This window comes from Corylus avellana, chromosome 2 (assembly GCF_965113065.1).
Source record: "Corylus avellana chromosome 2, dhCorAvel1.hap1.2, whole genome shotgun sequence".
Lineage (NCBI taxonomy): Eukaryota > Viridiplantae > Streptophyta > Magnoliopsida > Fagales > Betulaceae > Corylus > Corylus avellana.
The window spans coordinates 16,097,493-16,116,586 of record NC_142491.1 but is presented as its reverse complement, the minus strand read 5'-3'; the positions used below and the strand labels follow the sequence as shown (position 1 = coordinate 16,116,586).

At 40.6% G+C, this 19,094-nt stretch overlaps 1 protein-coding gene and 1 pseudogene across 2 annotated transcripts; one reads left to right on the top strand and one right to left on the bottom strand.

Annotated features, from left to right (window-relative positions):
- Positions 1-259: 259 nt before the first annotated feature.
- LOC132162158 (putative CoA ligase CCL6) lies at positions 260-6,987 on the top strand. Of its 2 annotated transcripts, XM_059572423.2 has the most exons (19): positions 260-600; positions 1,122-1,185; positions 1,277-1,366; positions 1,489-1,545; positions 2,182-2,230; positions 2,439-2,515; positions 2,718-2,757; positions 2,848-2,942; positions 3,046-3,210; positions 4,018-4,128; positions 4,252-4,339; positions 4,433-4,499; positions 4,575-4,650; positions 4,728-4,845; positions 5,002-5,247; positions 5,412-5,551; positions 5,694-5,876; positions 5,959-6,078; positions 6,732-6,987. In XM_059572423.2, the coding sequence occupies exons 1-19, from the start codon at positions 452-454 to the stop codon at positions 6,777-6,779; spliced, it is 1,983 nt and encodes a 660-aa protein (XP_059428406.2). In that variant the 5' UTR covers positions 260-451; the 3' UTR covers positions 6,780-6,987. The 2 variants fall into 2 exon arrangements, with proteins under 2 accessions (XP_059428406.2, XP_059428414.1); XM_059572431.2 differs by lacking the exons at positions 260-600; positions 1,122-1,185; positions 2,182-2,230.
- Positions 6,988-14,306: 7,319 nt separating this feature from the next.
- Positions 14,307-18,886, bottom strand: LOC132170918 (glutamate receptor 3.3-like; annotated as a pseudogene).
- Positions 18,887-19,094: the final 208 nt, after the last annotated feature.

Here is a 19,094-nt window from a genome sequence, read left to right as displayed (position 1 = left end):
TAAGCTTACACGTTACCCTTTTTACCAACTCTCTTTGTAATCAAATAAAAATAATATAATTTTATTAAATTGGAAAAAAGAAAAAGAAAGAAAGCAACATGAGGGGCTCGTTCACCAAACTGTCATCTACCATTATAAATGCTATGCAAGGACTTCATGAGGCATACACATGAGGCATAAACAGCTTATTTAAAGAGAGAAAGAAGGAGAGAGAGAGAGAGAGAGAATCATAAACGCCGTTATAAAACAGCTGAGACAGATCTATCTATCTATCTATCTATCCACAAGTAATCCAAGACCAAGAATTTAATGCTTTAGCTCAACCACTTCTGCCAACTCCCTCATTCATTCACTACTCTTATTCACTGCTTTTTAAAAATTGCAAGCCTTCCATATATATCTACTTATTACACATTTGTTGAAGCCCAGTTCCTGCGTTTAGATCACAACAATGTCAGGCGTCTACTCGGTGGAGGTTGAGGAATCAAGGCCGGCGACGGATCGAAGGCCGTCAGCAGGGGCTGTGTATAGAAGCATTTATGCCAAAGATGGTCTCCTCGACTTGCCGGCCGGATTAGAATCTCCCTGGCAGTTCTTCAGGTAGTAATGATATCATAAATGTGTAAGAGGTAGCATAAGATAAATGTCCCCTTGAAGATCTCTTTCTTTTTCTTTCTTTCTTTTTTTCCTTAATTTTTGTAGTTTATAATAGAAGATCGATCGGACGTCTTACCAACTCTAAGGGCATGCAATGAGCGTCATGCATGGAGAATTACAGGAAAAAAGAGCCCAAAAAAATATTAAAAAAAATTATGCAGGTCTGGAACCAACTGAGCTATTAACAAATTTGTCCTATATATATATATATATTAACAAAAAAAAAAAGGCCCGTGCAGGTCTCGAACCTGCGACCTTCGCGTTATTAGCATGACGTTCTAACCAACTGAGATAATAGGCCTGTTGCGGTTTGGCCGTGTAGGAGACTATAGATAATCATATAATTTATCGACTATATATTAGCTCTTACGGTCTTGAAAAGCTTTTGCGCGCATACTGAACAGCGTGCTCTTCATCCATGGCTCTCTGCGATTTCTCCTCTGAAACTAAGTTTTTTGTGGCAGTGACTCCGCCAAGAGGAGCCCCAGCAACCCAATGCTGGGTCGACGTCAAATCACCGACTCCAAGGTGCAATATGATCGATGATGATGTCATTAACATTCTCAATTTACAGTACGGAAAGAAATGCTAACAAATATTTTACTCAATTAATTCGCAGGTGGGTCCCTACGTGTGGCTCACATACCAGGAGACTTACGATGCAGCCATCCGCATGGGCTCTGCCATGAGGAGCCGTGGTCTCAATCCTGTAATTAACTCCAATTTCTACTCTCCCTACATAACTTAACAAGACTTCTTTTTTTTTTTTTAATTTCTTTTTTAGTGAAAATCCTTTTTTCTTGCAAGTAATAATGTGTTTCATGTTTGTAGGGTGATCGTTGTGGCATATATGGATCCAACTGTCCCGAATGGATAATCGCAATGGAGGTATAAACCATGTTTTTTATATATATATTAATTATGATTACCTTCACACAAGTGTAGAATCTTAAAATATTAATTAAATTATTAAATTAATCATATCTTATTATCTTAAGCTTTTAAGAATGAGAGTTAATTTAACAATAGTATCAAATTAAAGATCTTGAATGTAAACCATGTCTCCGTAATTCATTTCTTATTTCACATTTTAAGCCTCCCTTATTAAGAAAAATTTGACCTTATATGTGAAAGAAAATATTAAAATATTAATTAAATAATTAAAATTTTAGTTTAGTTGGCTTTCGGAGTCATTTTCTTTTCTAAGTGACTATCAGTATAAATCCCAGTGTCTTTATGAGGATGACACAGTGCCAGGTCAAATTTTTTGTTTATGGTGGTAAATCAGTCAGGAGGCTGTGTTATTCTATGCTTTCCACATACAATGATAATGCGGAGAGTTGTTAAGAGTGAGAAGATTTGAAATAATGTTTAATGAGTATAGTGCATGCAGCCATTTTTGCTTGTATTGCTTCCTAATTAACTCAACTTAACGTGATTTATTAGCTTCTTCAATCTTCATATAATAAAAGGGGAGCCGAAGATATATAGAATTTTTTGATATTTTTGTTTGATTTTCAACAGGCTTGCAACGGCCAGTCTATAACATATGTTCCACTATATGACACGCTTGGTATGTTCCAATATATGACACCCTTTTCTTTTCCAGTAAATCTCAGAGTGCTTAATTACTATCATACTCACCATGAGTTTTCAGTTTTCTATTTCCTCTACCCACCTCCATCCGATCCGGTGGTAATTGATTTACTAGAAGTATAGAACGTACGCCTGTTGAATTATCAAATGAATTGACTAACTTTGAGAGGTTTTGCTCATCACAGGTGCTAATGCAGTGGAGTTCATAATCAATCATGCTGAAGTCTCAATAGCTTTTGTTCAAGAGAATAAAATCCCTGCCGTAGGTTTTCATTTTCTATCAGTTTTGTTGTTATCCTAAATGTCAGCAGTTGGCACATGGTTCATACTGTTTTTTTCCTCTCTTTGTGTATATGGATGAAAATAATTTACAGGTGGCAACTTAGATTTCTCTGAATAATTACTCAGGCTTCTACAACTTTTGTTTTTTTTACTCACTCACGTGTGGTAACTCCTTGGTGCAGGTTCTGTCATGCCTCCCAAGGTGTTCTACCAATTTAAAAAGTAGGTCAAACTGCTATCTTCTGTCTGATAGTCCAAAAACAATATGAGATTTCTGGGGCCAGGAACTAATTATGTATATTATTTTCTCAGCTATTATCAGCTTTTCTAAAATTTCAAGTGCACAAAAGCAAGAAGCTGAAGAATTGGGAGTGTGTTGCTTTTCTTGGGAAGAGTTTTCTCAGTTGGTAGGATTTCAATCCACATTGCTTTTCTCTATATTCAATGCTTATTCTTGTCTAGATTAATTTTGATTGCTCCATCAGTTTGATGTTGTCCACCTAATTTCAGGGAAGTTTGAATTACAAATTGCCTCCAAAACAGAAGACTGACATCTGCACAATAATGTATACAAGTGGAACGACAGGAGAACCAAAAGGTGTTATTCTTACAAATGGGGCTATAATGGCACAAGTATTGGCGATCGACCACATACTTTTGCTTACAGATAAAGTGGTAAACAACCAAAACACACATTATGTTTTCTTGAGGCTAAATGCATGATTCTGTACCTTTTCTGTTTTCTATATTTCCTTGAGTTTCAAACTTGCTGCATGTCAAAAGTTGCAGAAAATATATCATGCCCATTAATACATCCTGTGACTCTAATTTGGTGATATTATTTTGTGTCAATAATCATCACCAGATTCTTATCTCCATTAGATTAGGTCTGATTTAGAAAGCCTGGTCAATAGATGTTAATCTATGATTTGAACATAACTGCCCATGATGATTTTCTCTCCAAAAGCAAATAAAATTGCATAGAACACACATTTCAATGTAAGTTGTTCGATGATTTTTTTCCCCAAAAGCCTGGAATGATGTTGATCATATCAAGACAAATATAAAATGCCTGTTCAGAATGAACTTCAAAAGTAGGTTATGTTTGCAATCATGTGGGTGTAGTCCAATTTGCTGAATAACATCAGTGATGTCTCTGGTTCAGGCTATCTTTTGGTTTTCTTCTTGCCATTGTCAATACCTCGTCTAATGTTTTACAAGTATAGTGTATATTGAATGAAATTCTGTTCATGGTTTAATACTCTTGTGAATCTAAAAAGGGATATCCTACCAAATACCTAAGTTGTCAGTAATAGTTCCTCTCTTAGGGGGATCATCCTCTCTTTTCAAAGATGCGAGTTTAGTTTTCTCAAGATTCTTTTAATTAGATGGATGTAAACATTCTGGATGTGGTATCATTTCCTTCATGAAATTTAATGGAAGTTACTTTATGATATTGACATGGAATCTTCTCTATTACAGGCTACAGAAGAAGATTCATTCTTCTCATTCCTTCCCTTGGCCCATATATATGATCAGACAATGGAGAGCTATTTCATCTACAAGGGTTCCTCCATAGGATTTTGGCGAGGCGTAAGATTAAGATTCATTCTTGCAATGACTTCTTTCTTCATATTTTTATTTGACTGTATATATATATTTGATTCACAGATTTTGAACTTGTCCAATGTGGGTTTTCTTGATTTAAACTTGCAGGATATCAGATTTCTGATGGAGGACATCCAGGAACTGAAGCCAACTGCATTTTGTGGGGTTCCTAGAGTTTATGATCGTATATATGCTGGTATAATTATTTCTGTACTATATATTTAATAATATGATGATGTATATTTATTTTTGTCATTCTAAACATTGGCTTTATGTCTTTTACTTAAAGGCATAAATAGTAAAATATCATCTGGAGGTGCATTCCGGAAGACATTGTTCCAATATGCTTATAACTAGTACGTTTACCTATAAAAACTTTGTTCCTTCGCTTTGCTTCCCTACTGCCTGGCTAATAAAGAATATTCTGACAGCAAGTTGGGAAATCTGGAGAAGGGTCTCCCACAAGACAAAGCAGCACCTCTCATGGACAGGCTTATCTTTGATAAGGTCAGTCATTATATCCTTCCTCATTTTTTATGCTAAAAAATATGGTTTACATGATAATAATGTGTTAATCATTATAGATTAAACAAGGATTAGGGGGAAGAATCCGTATGTTGTTATCAGGTGCTGCACCTTTGTCTAGGCACGTGGAGGAGTTTTTGAGGGTTGTCACTTGCTCTACTTTATCTCAAGGATATGGTAAGTTGGACCAACTGTTTTGCTTATTAGTAGGTGTTTGGAAGATCGAGGCACCAATTATAATAATTATTTTCCAAAAAATTGTATGTTGTAATAATAATTTTCTATTGTTTTCCGGACATCTTTCTATCCACTTATACTACTTGTTCTTCACAGGTCTCACTGAAAGTATAGGTGGGTGTCTTACATCCATAGGTAATGTATATAGTATGGTGGGAACTGTTGGAGTCCCCATGACAACCATTGAAGTCAGGCTTGAGTCAGTGCCAGAAATGGGATATGATGCCCTTTCTAGCGTGCCACGTGGAGAGATTTGCCTGAGGGGAAATACCTTGTTCTCTGGCTACCACAAACGACAAGATCTAACTGAAGATGTTCTCGTTGATGGTTGGTTTCACACAGGTAAATCTTGGAAGTACTATGCAGTGACAGAACAGGGAGAATAACTACATGGGTTGTATTTGGAACTACCTATCAATAATTTGTTTACCTGCTGTAAGACATAAAAAACTTCATCTTCAGTTTGGATATGAATCTTAATGGGCATCATTTTGACAAAACTGCAGGTGACATTGGAGAATGGCAGCCAAATGGAGCAATGAAAATCATTGATAGAAAAAAGAATATATTTAAGCTTTCTCAAGGTGAATATGTTGCTGTAGAGAACATTGAAAGTACATACTTGCGATGCCCTCTTATAACATCGGTATGTTGCTGCTTGTGTCCACAAATGTTCTCTTTATGCCTAGCTAAGAATCGATTAGTCCTGTTAGTGAGTTGTTAACACTATTTTTTTTTTTCAATTTCTCTAATCTTGGAAGTGCAATTTTCTTTCTTCTGTGGCACAGATTTGGGTCTATGGGAACAGTTTTGAGTCATTTCTTGTAGCTGTGGTTGTCCCAGACCAAAAAGCAGTAGAGGATTGGGCAGTAAACCATAATGTGAGTGGTGATTTTAATTCATTGTGCGAAAACCTGAAGGCAAGGAAATACATTTTAGATGAGCTTAATAGCACTGGTCACAAACACCAAGTATGTATATCTGTCTCGATTGGCTGTTGCTAATTTCATGCAGAGATATGTCTTCTCATCTAACTTAAAGACATTCCTACAGCTTCGAGGTTTTGAGATTGTAAAAGCAGTGCATTTGGAACCAAATCCATTTGACATGGAGAGGGATCTGATAACCCCAACATTCAAATTGAAGAGACAACAATTGCTCAAGCACTACAAGGTATGCCTTGTGCACTCTCTTTCTATGAAAGGTCTACCTATCTGCCAAATTATTAGCTGTGACTTGCTATAGGACCCATGCTATGTCTTTCCCATCTTTACCTATCAAAAGTGGGAAAAATACCATCTTTTCAAATTAGTAAAAGCTTGCATAAATTGATCAAGTCATAGGTTGATTACTGTTTTGTGATTTTCTTTGGAAAACATGAAGGATTAAACAAAAAGATCCCATGGCATTTTACTATCACATGAAACTAAACCAGAATTTAAAAAGCACGGAGTCCAAAAAGCATGACGTGCATTATTTAGGATTGTATTTCAAGATAAGTAGCCAACCTCCGGGTTTGGTTTGGGTTCAATTCTAGTTAGAACTGGATCCGTTGGGTTGGGACATGTGTTCTTTGTGTCCTGTTATGGGACACAAGTCTCAATCGGGTTCAGTTTCAGTTGAAACCAGACCCAAGCCGAATCTGCCGACCTCTTTCTTTTCTGAAGTAATGCAACAAAAACCCTCTCATAAGATATAGTCTTTTGGCTTCACTTCTTGAAGAGGCCCTTATTATCCTTTGTATTCTTTCTATTGATCTACCATGAAAGTCAAGAGTGTTGGCCTATGTTGCATCAATATTATGTTTTTGCTAATGTCATCTGCAGGACACTGTTGATCAATTGTACAGTGAAGGCAAGGGAATAAGGGCGTGAGAGCAGGATTGGAAGCCACAAAGTACAAACTGTAATTTAGATACCAACTATTATAGTCTCCCATAAGTTTGGTTATTTTTCTTTATCTTGTCTAACAACTCTAGTGCGAGAAAAGCACCCATACATTTTACCCACAATGGCTGGGTATGCCGATCCTTGTCCATGTTTCTTTATAAATTATAAATAAAAAATTGTTTGAGATTTTCTATTTTGAGGAATCTTGATGCTACTGTCATTCTATGAAGTCATAAAACTGGGTTGCGAAAGTAGGACAACCTACGCTATGAGAATAACAAATGTTTCCCAAGCCCGGCACCAACGTGAACCTAGGATTTTTTTTTCCCTAGGTAGTCAAATTAGCTGGACCAAACAAGAAACTGCCTGCTTTTATGTAATCCAAATAATCAAAAGTGGGTCAAGCAGCCATGGTTGGTTGATGCAGCTCCAATGTAGTTTTTGACACATTGCTTAAGAAGAAATGTTAGCATATATTTTTGTCAAACAAATAGCGTAGATGAGGAGCAGTCATGATAATGGGAAAGAGGAACTAAAGGGCCATTTTGTTCTCTTGGTTTTAAGTTGTTCGAATTTAATTAGAAAGAAGTTGTGAGATCCATCTGTCTTAGGTAAATAGGTTCCTATCTCTTAAATTATCAACAAGAAGGACACTCATCTAGAACTAACTATGCTTCGTAGCCAGTATAATATCAATATTAGAAATTTATAGATTCATGTTCTTGGACTCTTCTATTTGATAGTTCCCGATTGAACAAGGAGTCGGAGAGGTAAAGGGTGACCAGACTGCCGCAAGGAAGTGTTACATAACTTCCCTAAAGAAGCGTTCATAGGCTACACCTTTGACAGTGAGTACTGTGGGAAGTAGAAAGGAAGGTGAACCGAAGGGTGAGCTTGCCGAGATGCTAGAAGATGTGTGATAGTAGCAAACGGCAAAGTGGTGAAGGTTGGTTCTCAGCTCTCCTCGAGTGTCCGAGAAGACCTCGTCACTTTTCTGAAAAAGAATTTGGAGGTATTTGCCTGGTAGTTCGAAGACATGCCTGACATTAGCCCTAAAGAAATACTTCACTAGCTCAATCTGGATCCAAGTATGAAACCAGTGAAGCAAAAGAGAAGGAAATTCGCTCCTGAGTGAAATATGGCGATAGCTGAGGAAGTGGAAAAGCTGCTCAGAGCTCAGTTTATTAAAGTACACTATCCCGATTGGTTAGCTAGTGTAGTATTGGTTAAAAAATCCAATGGGAAGTGGAGAATCTGTGTAGACTTCACCGACCTCAACAAAGCTTGTCTGAAAGACAGCTTTCCTCTGCCTAGCATTGATGCATTGGTCGATTCAACATCTGGGTACGGTTGCTCAGTTTTATGGATGCCTTTTCTGGTTACAACCAGATCTATATGCATCCGGAAGACAGAGAGAAGACTGCATTTATTACTGATCGGGGCCTGTACTGTTATAAGGTTATGCCCTTCGGTCTGAAGAATGTAAGGGCGACATACTAGAGACTGGTAAACAAGATGTTCTGAGAGCAGATCGGGGGGAACATGGAAGTGTACATGGATGACATGCTAGTCAAAAGCACGTTGCCACAGAACCATACAATTGACCTACATGAAGCGTTTGGAACGTTGAAAAAGTATGGGATGAAGCTGAATCCTACAAAGTGTGCATTCGGAGTGTCCTCTGGAAAGTTTTTCGGCTATATAGTGTCGAACCGAGGAATTGAAGCTAACCCAGAAAAGATCCAAGTAGTTTTGGATATGCAGTCTCCAAAGAATACGAAATAGCTCCAACAATTGACAGGTAAGATAGCAGCACTTAACCGATTCATTTCTCAGTCAACCGATAAGTGTCTGCCATTCTTTAAAATCCTAAGAAAGACATTTGAGTGGTCTGAGGAGTGCAAAAAGGCTTTTGGGGAACTAAAGAAGTATTTAGTCAACCCACCTTTGCTAAGCGGAACAGTCCTAGGAGAAGTATTGTAGTTATACTTGGCTGTCTCTCCAATAGCAGTAAGTGCAGCCCTTGAACGAGAAGAAGAAGGGGTATAAAAACCTGTGTACTTTATTAGCCGAGCATTGAAAGGGGCCGAGGAGAGATACCCCTAGATGGAAAAGCTTGCCTTCACTCATACCATAGCGTCAAGGAAACTCCGGTCATATTTCCAAGCTCACATGATAAGGGTTCTCATTGAATACTCACTCAGAAAGGTGCTTCGCAAACTAGACTTATCCGAAAGACTGGCCAACTGGGCAATTGAACTTAGAGAGTTTGATATCGAATTCCTTCCTCGAAACTCCATCAAGGGTCAGGCATTGGCAGACTTTCTGGCAGAATTTACTAATTTGCCAGATGCAGAACAATGGCCGAGGGACGAAACTTGGGTGGTTTATGTGGATGGGTCATATACAAGAAGACATGGTGGAACTGGGGTAAAACTAATCACCCCAGAAGGAGAAGAGCTGCGCAGCTCCATAAGGTTAGAGTTTAGAACTACCAACAATGAGGCCGAGTATGCGGCCATAATAGCTGGACTTGGCCTAGCTTAAGAGATGGGAGCTGAATTCATTGAGCTACGAAGCGATTCTCAAGTAATTGTCGGGCACATCTAAGGGGAATTCGAAGCCAAGGGAGATAAAATGAGGCTGTTCAAAGGTACAAGATTTGCAGAATTCTTTCAAGAAGTTCTGCATCGTAAAAATCCCAAGGGAAGAAAACGAGGGAGCAGACCATCTTGCTCGGATCGCATCGATCGAGGAGTCTGTAGGAGAATCTGAAGAGATAATTCAAACTCTGTCCCGACCTACCATAGCCGAGGTAGTCTCGGTCTCAACAGTAGAGGCGGTACCAGATTGGCAAAAGGAAGTGGTGGAACATCTGGAGAAAGGGATTCTCCCAGCAGGAAAGAAGTCGGCTATCCAGCTAAGGAAATAGGCTACTAGATTTACCATGGTAAATGGAACCTTATACAAACGAGGTTTTATGTTAACGCTTCTTAAGTGCGTTTCCAAGGAAGAAGGTAATTATATACTTTGTGAGATTCACGAAGGCATTTGTGGGGGTCATTTAGGTCCAAGAATGTTCGCACATAAGGGGGTTCGAGCAGGCTTCTATTGGCCTAACATGACCAGGGACTCAGTAGAGATGGTCAGAAATTGCGACAAATGCCACGTTTCGCCAACATTACCAAGCAACCCCTAGAGGAATTAAGCTTAGTTTCCTCACCATGGCCCTTCTTGCAATGGGGGGTACATAAAGTGGGACCACTACCTCGTGGAAAGGGGGGTGTTGGGTTTGTAGTGGTAGCTGTGGATTATTTCACAAAGTAGGTAGAAGTGGAGGCCCTAGTGAATATAACAGCTAAGAGCATAGAGAAATTTTTATGGAAGAATGTCGTTTGCCGATATGGCATTCCACACGCATTTTTCACGGACAATGGAAAGCAACTCGACTGCGATTCATTCAAAGAATGGTGTGCCAAACTCCATATAAGAAATTACTTCTCGTCCCTTGGGCATCTCCAGGCACACGGGCAAGTTGAAATCACTAACAAGTCAATCTTCAAACTTTTGAAGAAGAAACTTGGTGATCGAAAAAGAGATTGGGCGGAAGATCTTCTAGAGGTTCTATGGGCTTATCGGACTACAAGAAGAACTCCAACCGAGGAAACTTCCTATGCTCTAGCCTTTGGAACCGAGGCAATTATACCTGCCGAGGTGGGCTCGGGCAGCTTCCGAGTAGAAACTTTTCGGCCTGGCTTGGTATTTCAACAAGAAGGTCAAGCATCGAAGCTTCAAAGTCGAAGATTTGGTCTTACGAAAAGTTACCATCGCCACCAAAGATCCAACCGAGGGCAAGTTAGCTCCCAATTGGGAAGGACCTTACAAGGTGACCAATTGCTGAAGAGCGGGAGCATACTACTTCGAGGACTCCGAAGGAAAGACACTCCTTAGGCCATGGAACGCCGAGAATCTCAAAAAGTACTTTGTTTAAGTTGTAATTTTGTAAAGGAGATTTATTGTTATTCTGTTTGTTTCTTTTCTTTTATGTCTTGTTTCATCGAATAAAAAATCTCCTGATGTTGCGACACTCGTAGTATTTCAAGTCTCAACGTAACCCTCGAGCAGGTATTTCAAAAGAAGTTAGAGACTCCTCTTAACTTACTTCTTGGACAGGTTTCCGAAGGTAGTTTGAGGAAACAATTGAAGAAACTATAACTCACCTCTCAACTCACTTCTCGGACAGGTTTCCGAAGGTAGTTAGAGGAAACAGTCGAAGAGACTATAGCTCATCTCTCAACTCTCTTCTCGGACAGGTTTCCGAAGGTAGTTAAGGGAAACAGTCGAAGAGACTATAACTCACCTCTCAACTTACTTCTCGGATAGGTTTTCGAAGGTAGTTAGGGGAAATAGTTGAAGAGACTATAACTCACCTCTCAACTCACTTCTCGGACAGGTTTCCGAAGGCAGTTAGGGGAAACAATCGAAGAGACTATAACTCACCTTTCAACTCACTTTTTGGATAGGTTTCCGAAGGTAGTTAGGGCCAATAGTTGAAGAGACTATAACCCATCTCTCAACTTACTTCTCAGACAGATTTTCATAGGTAGTTAGAGGAAATAGTCGAGGAGACTATAACTCATCCTCTTAAACTAACCTCTCAGACAATTTTCCAAAGGTAGGAGGAAAGACTACCTCATTCTCATAATTAACTCCTCGGACAGGTATTCTGAGGGAATCCTCTCAGCTAAACCCTCGGACAAATATACAGGGGGAGTTGAAACTTAATAATTGTTAAGAGGTGATTACTGTTTTTGAGTTATCTTCTAATTGCATGCAAAGATAAGATTGTATGAGTAATTATCTACTGCAAAGAAGTAAAAAAAGTGATGTCTTCCATTAATGTTTAAAATATATACAAATGATGAGAATACAATTAGACCCCTTTCGGGTCAGTTGACTTAGAGGCCCCAGCAACAGCAGGTGCATCGGTAGGGAACTGGGGCTCCATGGCTTGACCATTGCCCGAGGGCTGATCTTTATCTCCAGGTGTATAGCCAAACTCAAAGATCCCTTTGGCATCTGGCATTTACTCCTGCCCAAGCGAGATAATCTACTCTAGGGCTTCATTAGTGAAAGGAAGATCATCGGCCTCCACAGTATTGAGGTCTACGGAACAAGAAAGATCCTGGGCCCAAGCTCGAAAGGTCTCAAAGCCGAAAGTGATCCAGTCTAACCAAGCATTGTCACGTGTCCAAGAGGCATACGACAGCTACTTTTCGTATTTGCAGGCTCGGTCATCTGCTTCCCACAGCTAAAGCTCAGTCTTCATGAGCTTATCTTTAAAAAACTTCCTTCTTTCCTCAACCACTGTCCGAGTTGAGCAGGCATCCTCGGCCACTGGCCTCTGGACATACCTCTCGGCCTGAGCTTCTCTGACCTGTCTCAAAACCTCAGCAAGTCTCTCCTTAAGTTGACTCTGATCCTCCTTTATTACTGAGGTTTCTTCTTGGAGCCAACCATTATCAGCCTGAAGAGCCTCCACCTCGATGGACAGATCTAAGAGTTTTTTATCCGTTGCAGCCCAAGCAGCTTCGGCTTGAATTACAGATTGTTGCTAGCCAACAGCCAGCAGTTCCATATCTTGCTGAGAAATGACTCCTCTCAGCCTCACATTCTTGGCCTCAGACTCCGACAGTTTTCGCTCCAACTTAGCAAACTTAGCTTTCAGGGTGTCAGACTCCTCGGCCGAGTTGTGCATAACTTTCATCAAGTCCCAGTAAAGGAACAACGACCTCATCATGCTCTAAAACAAATAAAGAAGTTAGTACATACAAAGTGCTGCAAAACAGTTAAAATAAAAATGACACTTACGACAAGTTGGTAGTAGAGGTAGGCCTACGCCATGCCTCGGGCGGTGTGATCACGCTGCCCAATCAATTGATCATGAGGCACCAATGCCACTAGGGTAGAGAAAGGGTTCCCTAAGAGATCACCCCCAAGCTTAGTGAGGGGGTAACCTATCGACCATTCGACGCCGGGGAGTTGCACCCTAAACTCGCTCGCAGCAAAGTCGCCTTGAGCTGCAGACTCCTGAGCACCAGGAGCGGTTATAGCCCCAGAACCACTCGAACAAGGCGCCTGTGAGCTAGTGTCGGCCTGCACCTCCTTCTGCGCCTCTGTAATGAATGGTCTTACCAGCTCGGCTACATGAATCACAGGCTCAGGCCTTTCATCCTTGTTCCCCACCGAGGAGTCCGAGTATACCTCCATCGCAACCTCCTCCAGGATGCGATTGATGTTAGGACCCGAGTGAATTGGAGTAAACGACTCCATAGCAATTACAGGAGTGGGGACATCGGCAGGCTCGGCTAAGGGGACTGCCGAGAAGGGAGCAGGAGAAATGGGCCAGCGATATGCACTGGCTGGGTGAATAATAGGCTTAGGGCCCCTCTTCCTTCGAGTTGCCAAGAGTTGGGCAACCTTGTACTTGCCCGTCTTAACAAGATTTAGAGACCCTGTCGGCTCAGTAACCTTAACTTTTTTGAGCATCGGCTGCTCAGCTTCCTTAGGCTCATCCACAAGCCTCAAAATGAGAGTCTTCAAGGGCTCGCCTCCCAGGCGCTTGCTTTTCTTCTTCATAGGTGCCCTCTTCACATCCCTCTTAATCGGCCTCACTACAGACTCAACCCCATCCATACGGGTCTCTTCACGACCTTGGGCGTCACGCCCTCTGTAGGAGGAACTAGACCCTTCACGGCCTTGAGCACCACGTCCCTAGGTCTCTTTTGTCTGTCAAGACTAACTCCAAGAGAGTATAGATAATGCTTCGGCATGGCCGGAATAACCAAAGCCTTCAATGAAGTGGCACTCTCATGGTTTCGGGCCTAGGTCGTGACCGTGTTCACCCGAATGTGCTCCTCTAAGGACAACACTGGTTCAAGACTATCATCATCCACTAGAAAACATGTTTTCCAAGGAACCCTCGGGCCTCCTACCACCTTTGAAGGGGCAAACTCTCATTGTCCCCGAGCAAAGAAGAATTTCTTCTTCCATGCTCGGTTGCTGGTAAGAGTCTTTTCAAATTTTATCAATTTGCCTCGTTGGGCTTAGAAGTTGTAAAGCGCCTTAGTGTTGGGGTTCTTGGTGAGCCTGTATGCCGACAGGAATTCCTTGACAGTTAGGAATGTGCTCCTCTAAGGACAACACCGGTTCAAGACTAGCATCATCCGCTGGAAAACATGTTTCCCAAGGAACCTTCGGGCCTCCTACCACCTTTGAAGGGGCAAACTCCCATTGTCCCCGAGCAAAGAAGAATTTCTTCTTCCATGCTCGGTTGCTGGTAAGAGTCTTTTCAAATTTTATCAATTTGCCTCGTTGGGCTTGGAAGTTGTAAAGCGCCTCAGTGTTGGGGTTCCTGGTGAGCCTGTATGCCGACAGGAATTCCTTGACAGTTAGGAAATTCTCTTCCCACAAAGCAGTTGGCCACAAAACTACGCAGCCAAAGAAAATTCTCTAGGCATTAGGGACGATCTGATGAGGAGCCACGTTTAAACGACTCAATAAATCCCGAATAAGCCTCGAGAAGGGTAGCCTGGGGCCTGCACGGAACATCTCCTCGCACAAGCAGACTTCATGCTCCTCGGCGCTCCCTATGGCGCCCTTTTGTTTGTCATCAAACTGAAGTGTCACCGACCTTGGTATGTAACAATCAAGCCTGACTCGCCTTTCATCCTTTGATGATAAGGCAGCCTTCCACATGGCAGGGTAATAGCTCCCGCAATCCAAGTTGGAGCCTCCTCCTTCACCCATAAGATATAGAAACTCAGGGTATAATGACCGAGGAATGCAAGGATAAGGGCTACGGATTAGCAAATGGGTAATGGATAGACGAAGATGATCAATAGCAGGTTCAATGAATGGCAATAACAAATCCAAGTACTTGAGTACTGGACTGTTAGGATGAACAAACTGATCACAAGAAGGAAAAGGAAGAGTTCAATTGACTAAAACCCTGAAAACACTACTCTCAAAAAGAAGTAATGAGAAAAGAAATCAGAATGGAAGCAAGCCAGTTGGGGGGTTGGAAAAGTTGCAGAGCTTCACGGGCAACAATGATGTTTCAGGAAATCATAAAACAGGAAAATAAAAAGTAAGAGGAGCAACCCTTTTCTATAATGAGCCTAAGAAGCTGAAGAGGTTTGAGAAGGCGAAAAGGCGTCAGCGCCTTGGAACCCTAGATGACGCCTCGAAAATGTGCACATTAAATGCCGCGGTAGGTGCGTCTTATCACGTACTAATGATGACACGTGGTAGCTGAAAGGACAGCCATTCCGATGCCGACACGTGGACGCGCACTCAGCCATTCGAATAGACAGGCAAATGAATCGACTAACCCTCGGGTATATCAAACGTCTCAGGAAAGAATTAGCGGGAAAAATCCAAACCCAGAATTAGGGTTTCCCCCTCGGAAGCCTCGGACACATTGCTATCGGGAGTCAGACATTGGGAGATCGATCCATTCCTAGAGACACAAAAATTTCTATAGTCATCCAGACCAGGAAATTGGAGGGTAACTGTTGGGTCATGTATCAATCGCATAAGGTCCAATGGGCCCTAAGCCCAGGACTCCGTAAATATATGGAGCTACCAAGCCCTCGGTCGACTTAGCCCGAGGAAGTCTGGGTCTCCCAGTCTGAGACTCAACTCGTGGGCCAAAATAGTCAAAGGCCGAAGGGCACCTTGGTCATTCCACTATGGAGATATATTCATATTATCCAATACTTAGATAATCTATATCAATCAGAATACATATCAAATAGTATCTAAGCTGGTGTAGGTAATTGAGTCCTACTCGGACACCCTAACTTAGCATCACGTAGAAGCTGCAACATCCATTCCGTGATCCTAGGATACTAGGATCACAGAGCAGCTAACAAACCTCATCCCTTTTTCAAATACTTGCACGGCAGAAATCAAGGGATAAGGCTCCGAAACGTATGGGAGATCAAACTCCTTTCATGCCTATAAATACAAGTCACCTATTAGTGTTAAGGTAATCGCAACTCTTGTTATCTCAGCTTTATTGTTGCTTACATATTTTCTTCTCTCTCAAATCACAGACTTAGGCATCGGAGTATTCCCACTGGGAGACCATTAGGGACTCTAATTCTATTGTTTGTTCTTGTGTGCAAGGCCTACGCATCCTCGGACATCGCCATACATCCCGGAAATTGTGCCACGTAACTCCTCGGAAAACTGTGCACTGACAATAACCAATGCAGTCATTGCTTGTTATTAAACTTTCAATTCCTTTGACAGAGTAAGAAAGCTGTTCAACTGTGAGGATTGAGGTCAGACTTGCAATGCAATTGGAATTGAGTATTAGAACTACAAAAAGCCATATTAGGAGCACGAAACGACCAAGAGAGATGTCAATCTTTTCTCATTCATAAAAGATGGAAGGAGTTGCATATATATATATATATATATATATATATATAAGATGATGTTTTGTGCATGTGAGAAATAGCTAATGAAGACAAAGTAGTGCATTTTACTTACTATGAGCAGTAAACAAAGTTGAAAAGCTAAACCTACAAAGTAAATCATGAAATTAGCAATTCGGGGACTTCGATCGAGATTTAAGAATCTACAAAGCATGAAGGAAAAGTTTTAAGTATAGAATTTATCTTCTTATAGTGTAGTAGTCGTGTCTAAACTACTCAAATAGCCAAAGAGGTAGCTAAGACTTTTTTTTTAGAGACATAGTGGTCCTTTCCATTGTTGATCATGATGGGGAGGTGGATGGGGAAATGGGAACAGCCGATTTTGCTACATAGTGGGCATAAAAGTTAGCATTTATGTTAATTTTCTTATGTCTCCACAAAACGGAGGTAGCTAGTTAAGATTAAAATTGACAAAAAATGATAAATTTAATAATTTAATTAATATTTTAACTTTTTTCTTGCAATTATTAACATTTTAACTTAAAGCATTATGAGAAAGCGTAATATTTGTTAGGGACTTACCATAGAATCGTGACACATTGTTTTCTTGGAGGGCCACAAAAATCGTCATTTGTCCTGCGCTCCAAAATCCAAAAAACTACTCCTAGAACAAGAAAAAATAAACATGTGACACACCACATTATTGGAGTAAATGGTCTTAGAAATGCTGAAACACTAGAGTTTCACTTTTGAACTGGGGCCACTACGACAAGCCCAGTCTCGATATATGGTTGTGTAAAATCCACCATCTTTGTCCGGTTGGTGGTAATTGCAATGTCGCCAACCGCATCATTGAAGTCCTATATGGAAGTGGAAATCTGAAAAATTAGGATCACAAGCATATAATTGCATACTTAAATTGGTAAAAACACTATCAGACAATCCGAAATACAAAAATTGCTCAAAACAAAAGAACAAAAGCTGTTTTCAAATTTACCTTGCATCAATACATTTTTTGTCCAAATACTAAAAACACCCCCAAATCACATTAATAAGCGTATTATAATTCATACTTACACATGTTGTAATCTTGTACAGAAGATCTGTGAATATCGGATTGATTTGTCCATCTCGATCCAAATGGAATGAACTTATATGGGACTGCATATGGTAATATTGCCAGTGCAGCATTAAATACATCAATGCAATACCCATGAAAGATATCAGAACCATCTACTTGGGAAACAAATTCACAAAATTTAATTCAGACCGGGACTCCAACCCGTAATTTGCCTTCCGTTGCTTGAGAATACTTGCCCACGAGGCTTTTCAATTGTCTATCCTAGCCAAACTACACCTTATAGCTGATTTGAGAGGGAACGATTTATTTGTTCGTTGAGCTTTTCTGGAGGCACAACTGACAAGCTAGAAGAATTGGACTAGTAACCGATTCTTCTGAACCCTGTGCCATTGACACTGATGACTTCATATGCAGTACCAATGAGGTTCCTATTTGAAGTGAACTTCATTAGGCCACTTACACCACTTATATTCACCTCTAAAATGTTAGTAAGCAACCTGTTCCCACCGTCAAAGATGCTCATAGCATCAAAATGCAAGTTACCTCCATGGAACTTGGTTAATCTTGGATCGTTTGAAAATGAAATATTTCCCCTTGATTTAAAAAATGTGTCAAGTGCATGAGCAAGAAGCCAAACAGTGTCGTAAGCATACAAACCATTAGTATTTAGCCCGAAAAGCCCGCCTGACAAGTTGCTCCATCTCGAAACAAATTTCCTCTTGAGTTCTGAATCCAAAGTGTGCATACACAGTAACACAAGGTAGGAACCCCTTTAATACTATCCCTTTCCGCTGGAGGGAGGGAAGATTTTGTGTCAAGTACAGTAGAGAGCCAATCAGTAGCTATCCACACATACCCACTTTCAATCATCCCTATGTGGCTATGTTTTGTGCCACATGAACTACCTATAGACCCCAAGTAGCATGTATGTGGAGGATTATTACCCAAGACTCCATCAACACCACCTTAAGCAGTGTATTGGTGATTTCATTCCGGCCTATGTTGGGGCTCATAGGTGCTCTGTAAGAGATTTTACAATGTTTCTCAACGAGCTTATCACCTAATGCAGCAACCCCATTTCTGCCATGATCATCATCAATATAGATTGCTATTACATCTCGCCATTCGTAGTAGCCTACGATTTCTGCTATAGCAGACATCCGAAAGATATCACTTTGCGTTGTCCTAACAAAGTGAGGGAACTGGATTGAATTCAGGGTGGGGTCTGTTGCTGCAAAGGATAATAGAGGCACTTGGAGCTCATTAGCAATATGTGAAATTACATAGGCTATAATTGATTGTTGGGGACCAACTATGGCCATTGTATCATTCTCCATAAACTGCTAAGCTGTAAAAAAACAATGATAAGTATAATCTGTCTGATATTCTATGACTGGTTATAACATAAATAGAAAACATAAAATTAAATGCTTAAGGTGCATAACAAAGTCATTTTCCTTAAGAAAATAGTTGCCCTTATCAAATCTGATGAGTTAGTATGTAAAGGGTCGGTTACAACAAATATTCCTTTGGGATACAATGAAGCTCAAAAAAACCTTTGTCATTTAATTGCATTTTGCACAAACAAAACCAACTTGAACACTCAGATTTCTTATTCTAAGTAGGGGTGAGCACAAGTCAGATCGGGGTGGATATCTGCATCTTCCCTACCCGAACCCGCACCCAATGGGTTTGGAAAATTCAACCTGCTACCCAGACAAAATGAATACTATCAGTGTGGTTTCGGGTTTTACGGGAAAGGTTGGATGGGGC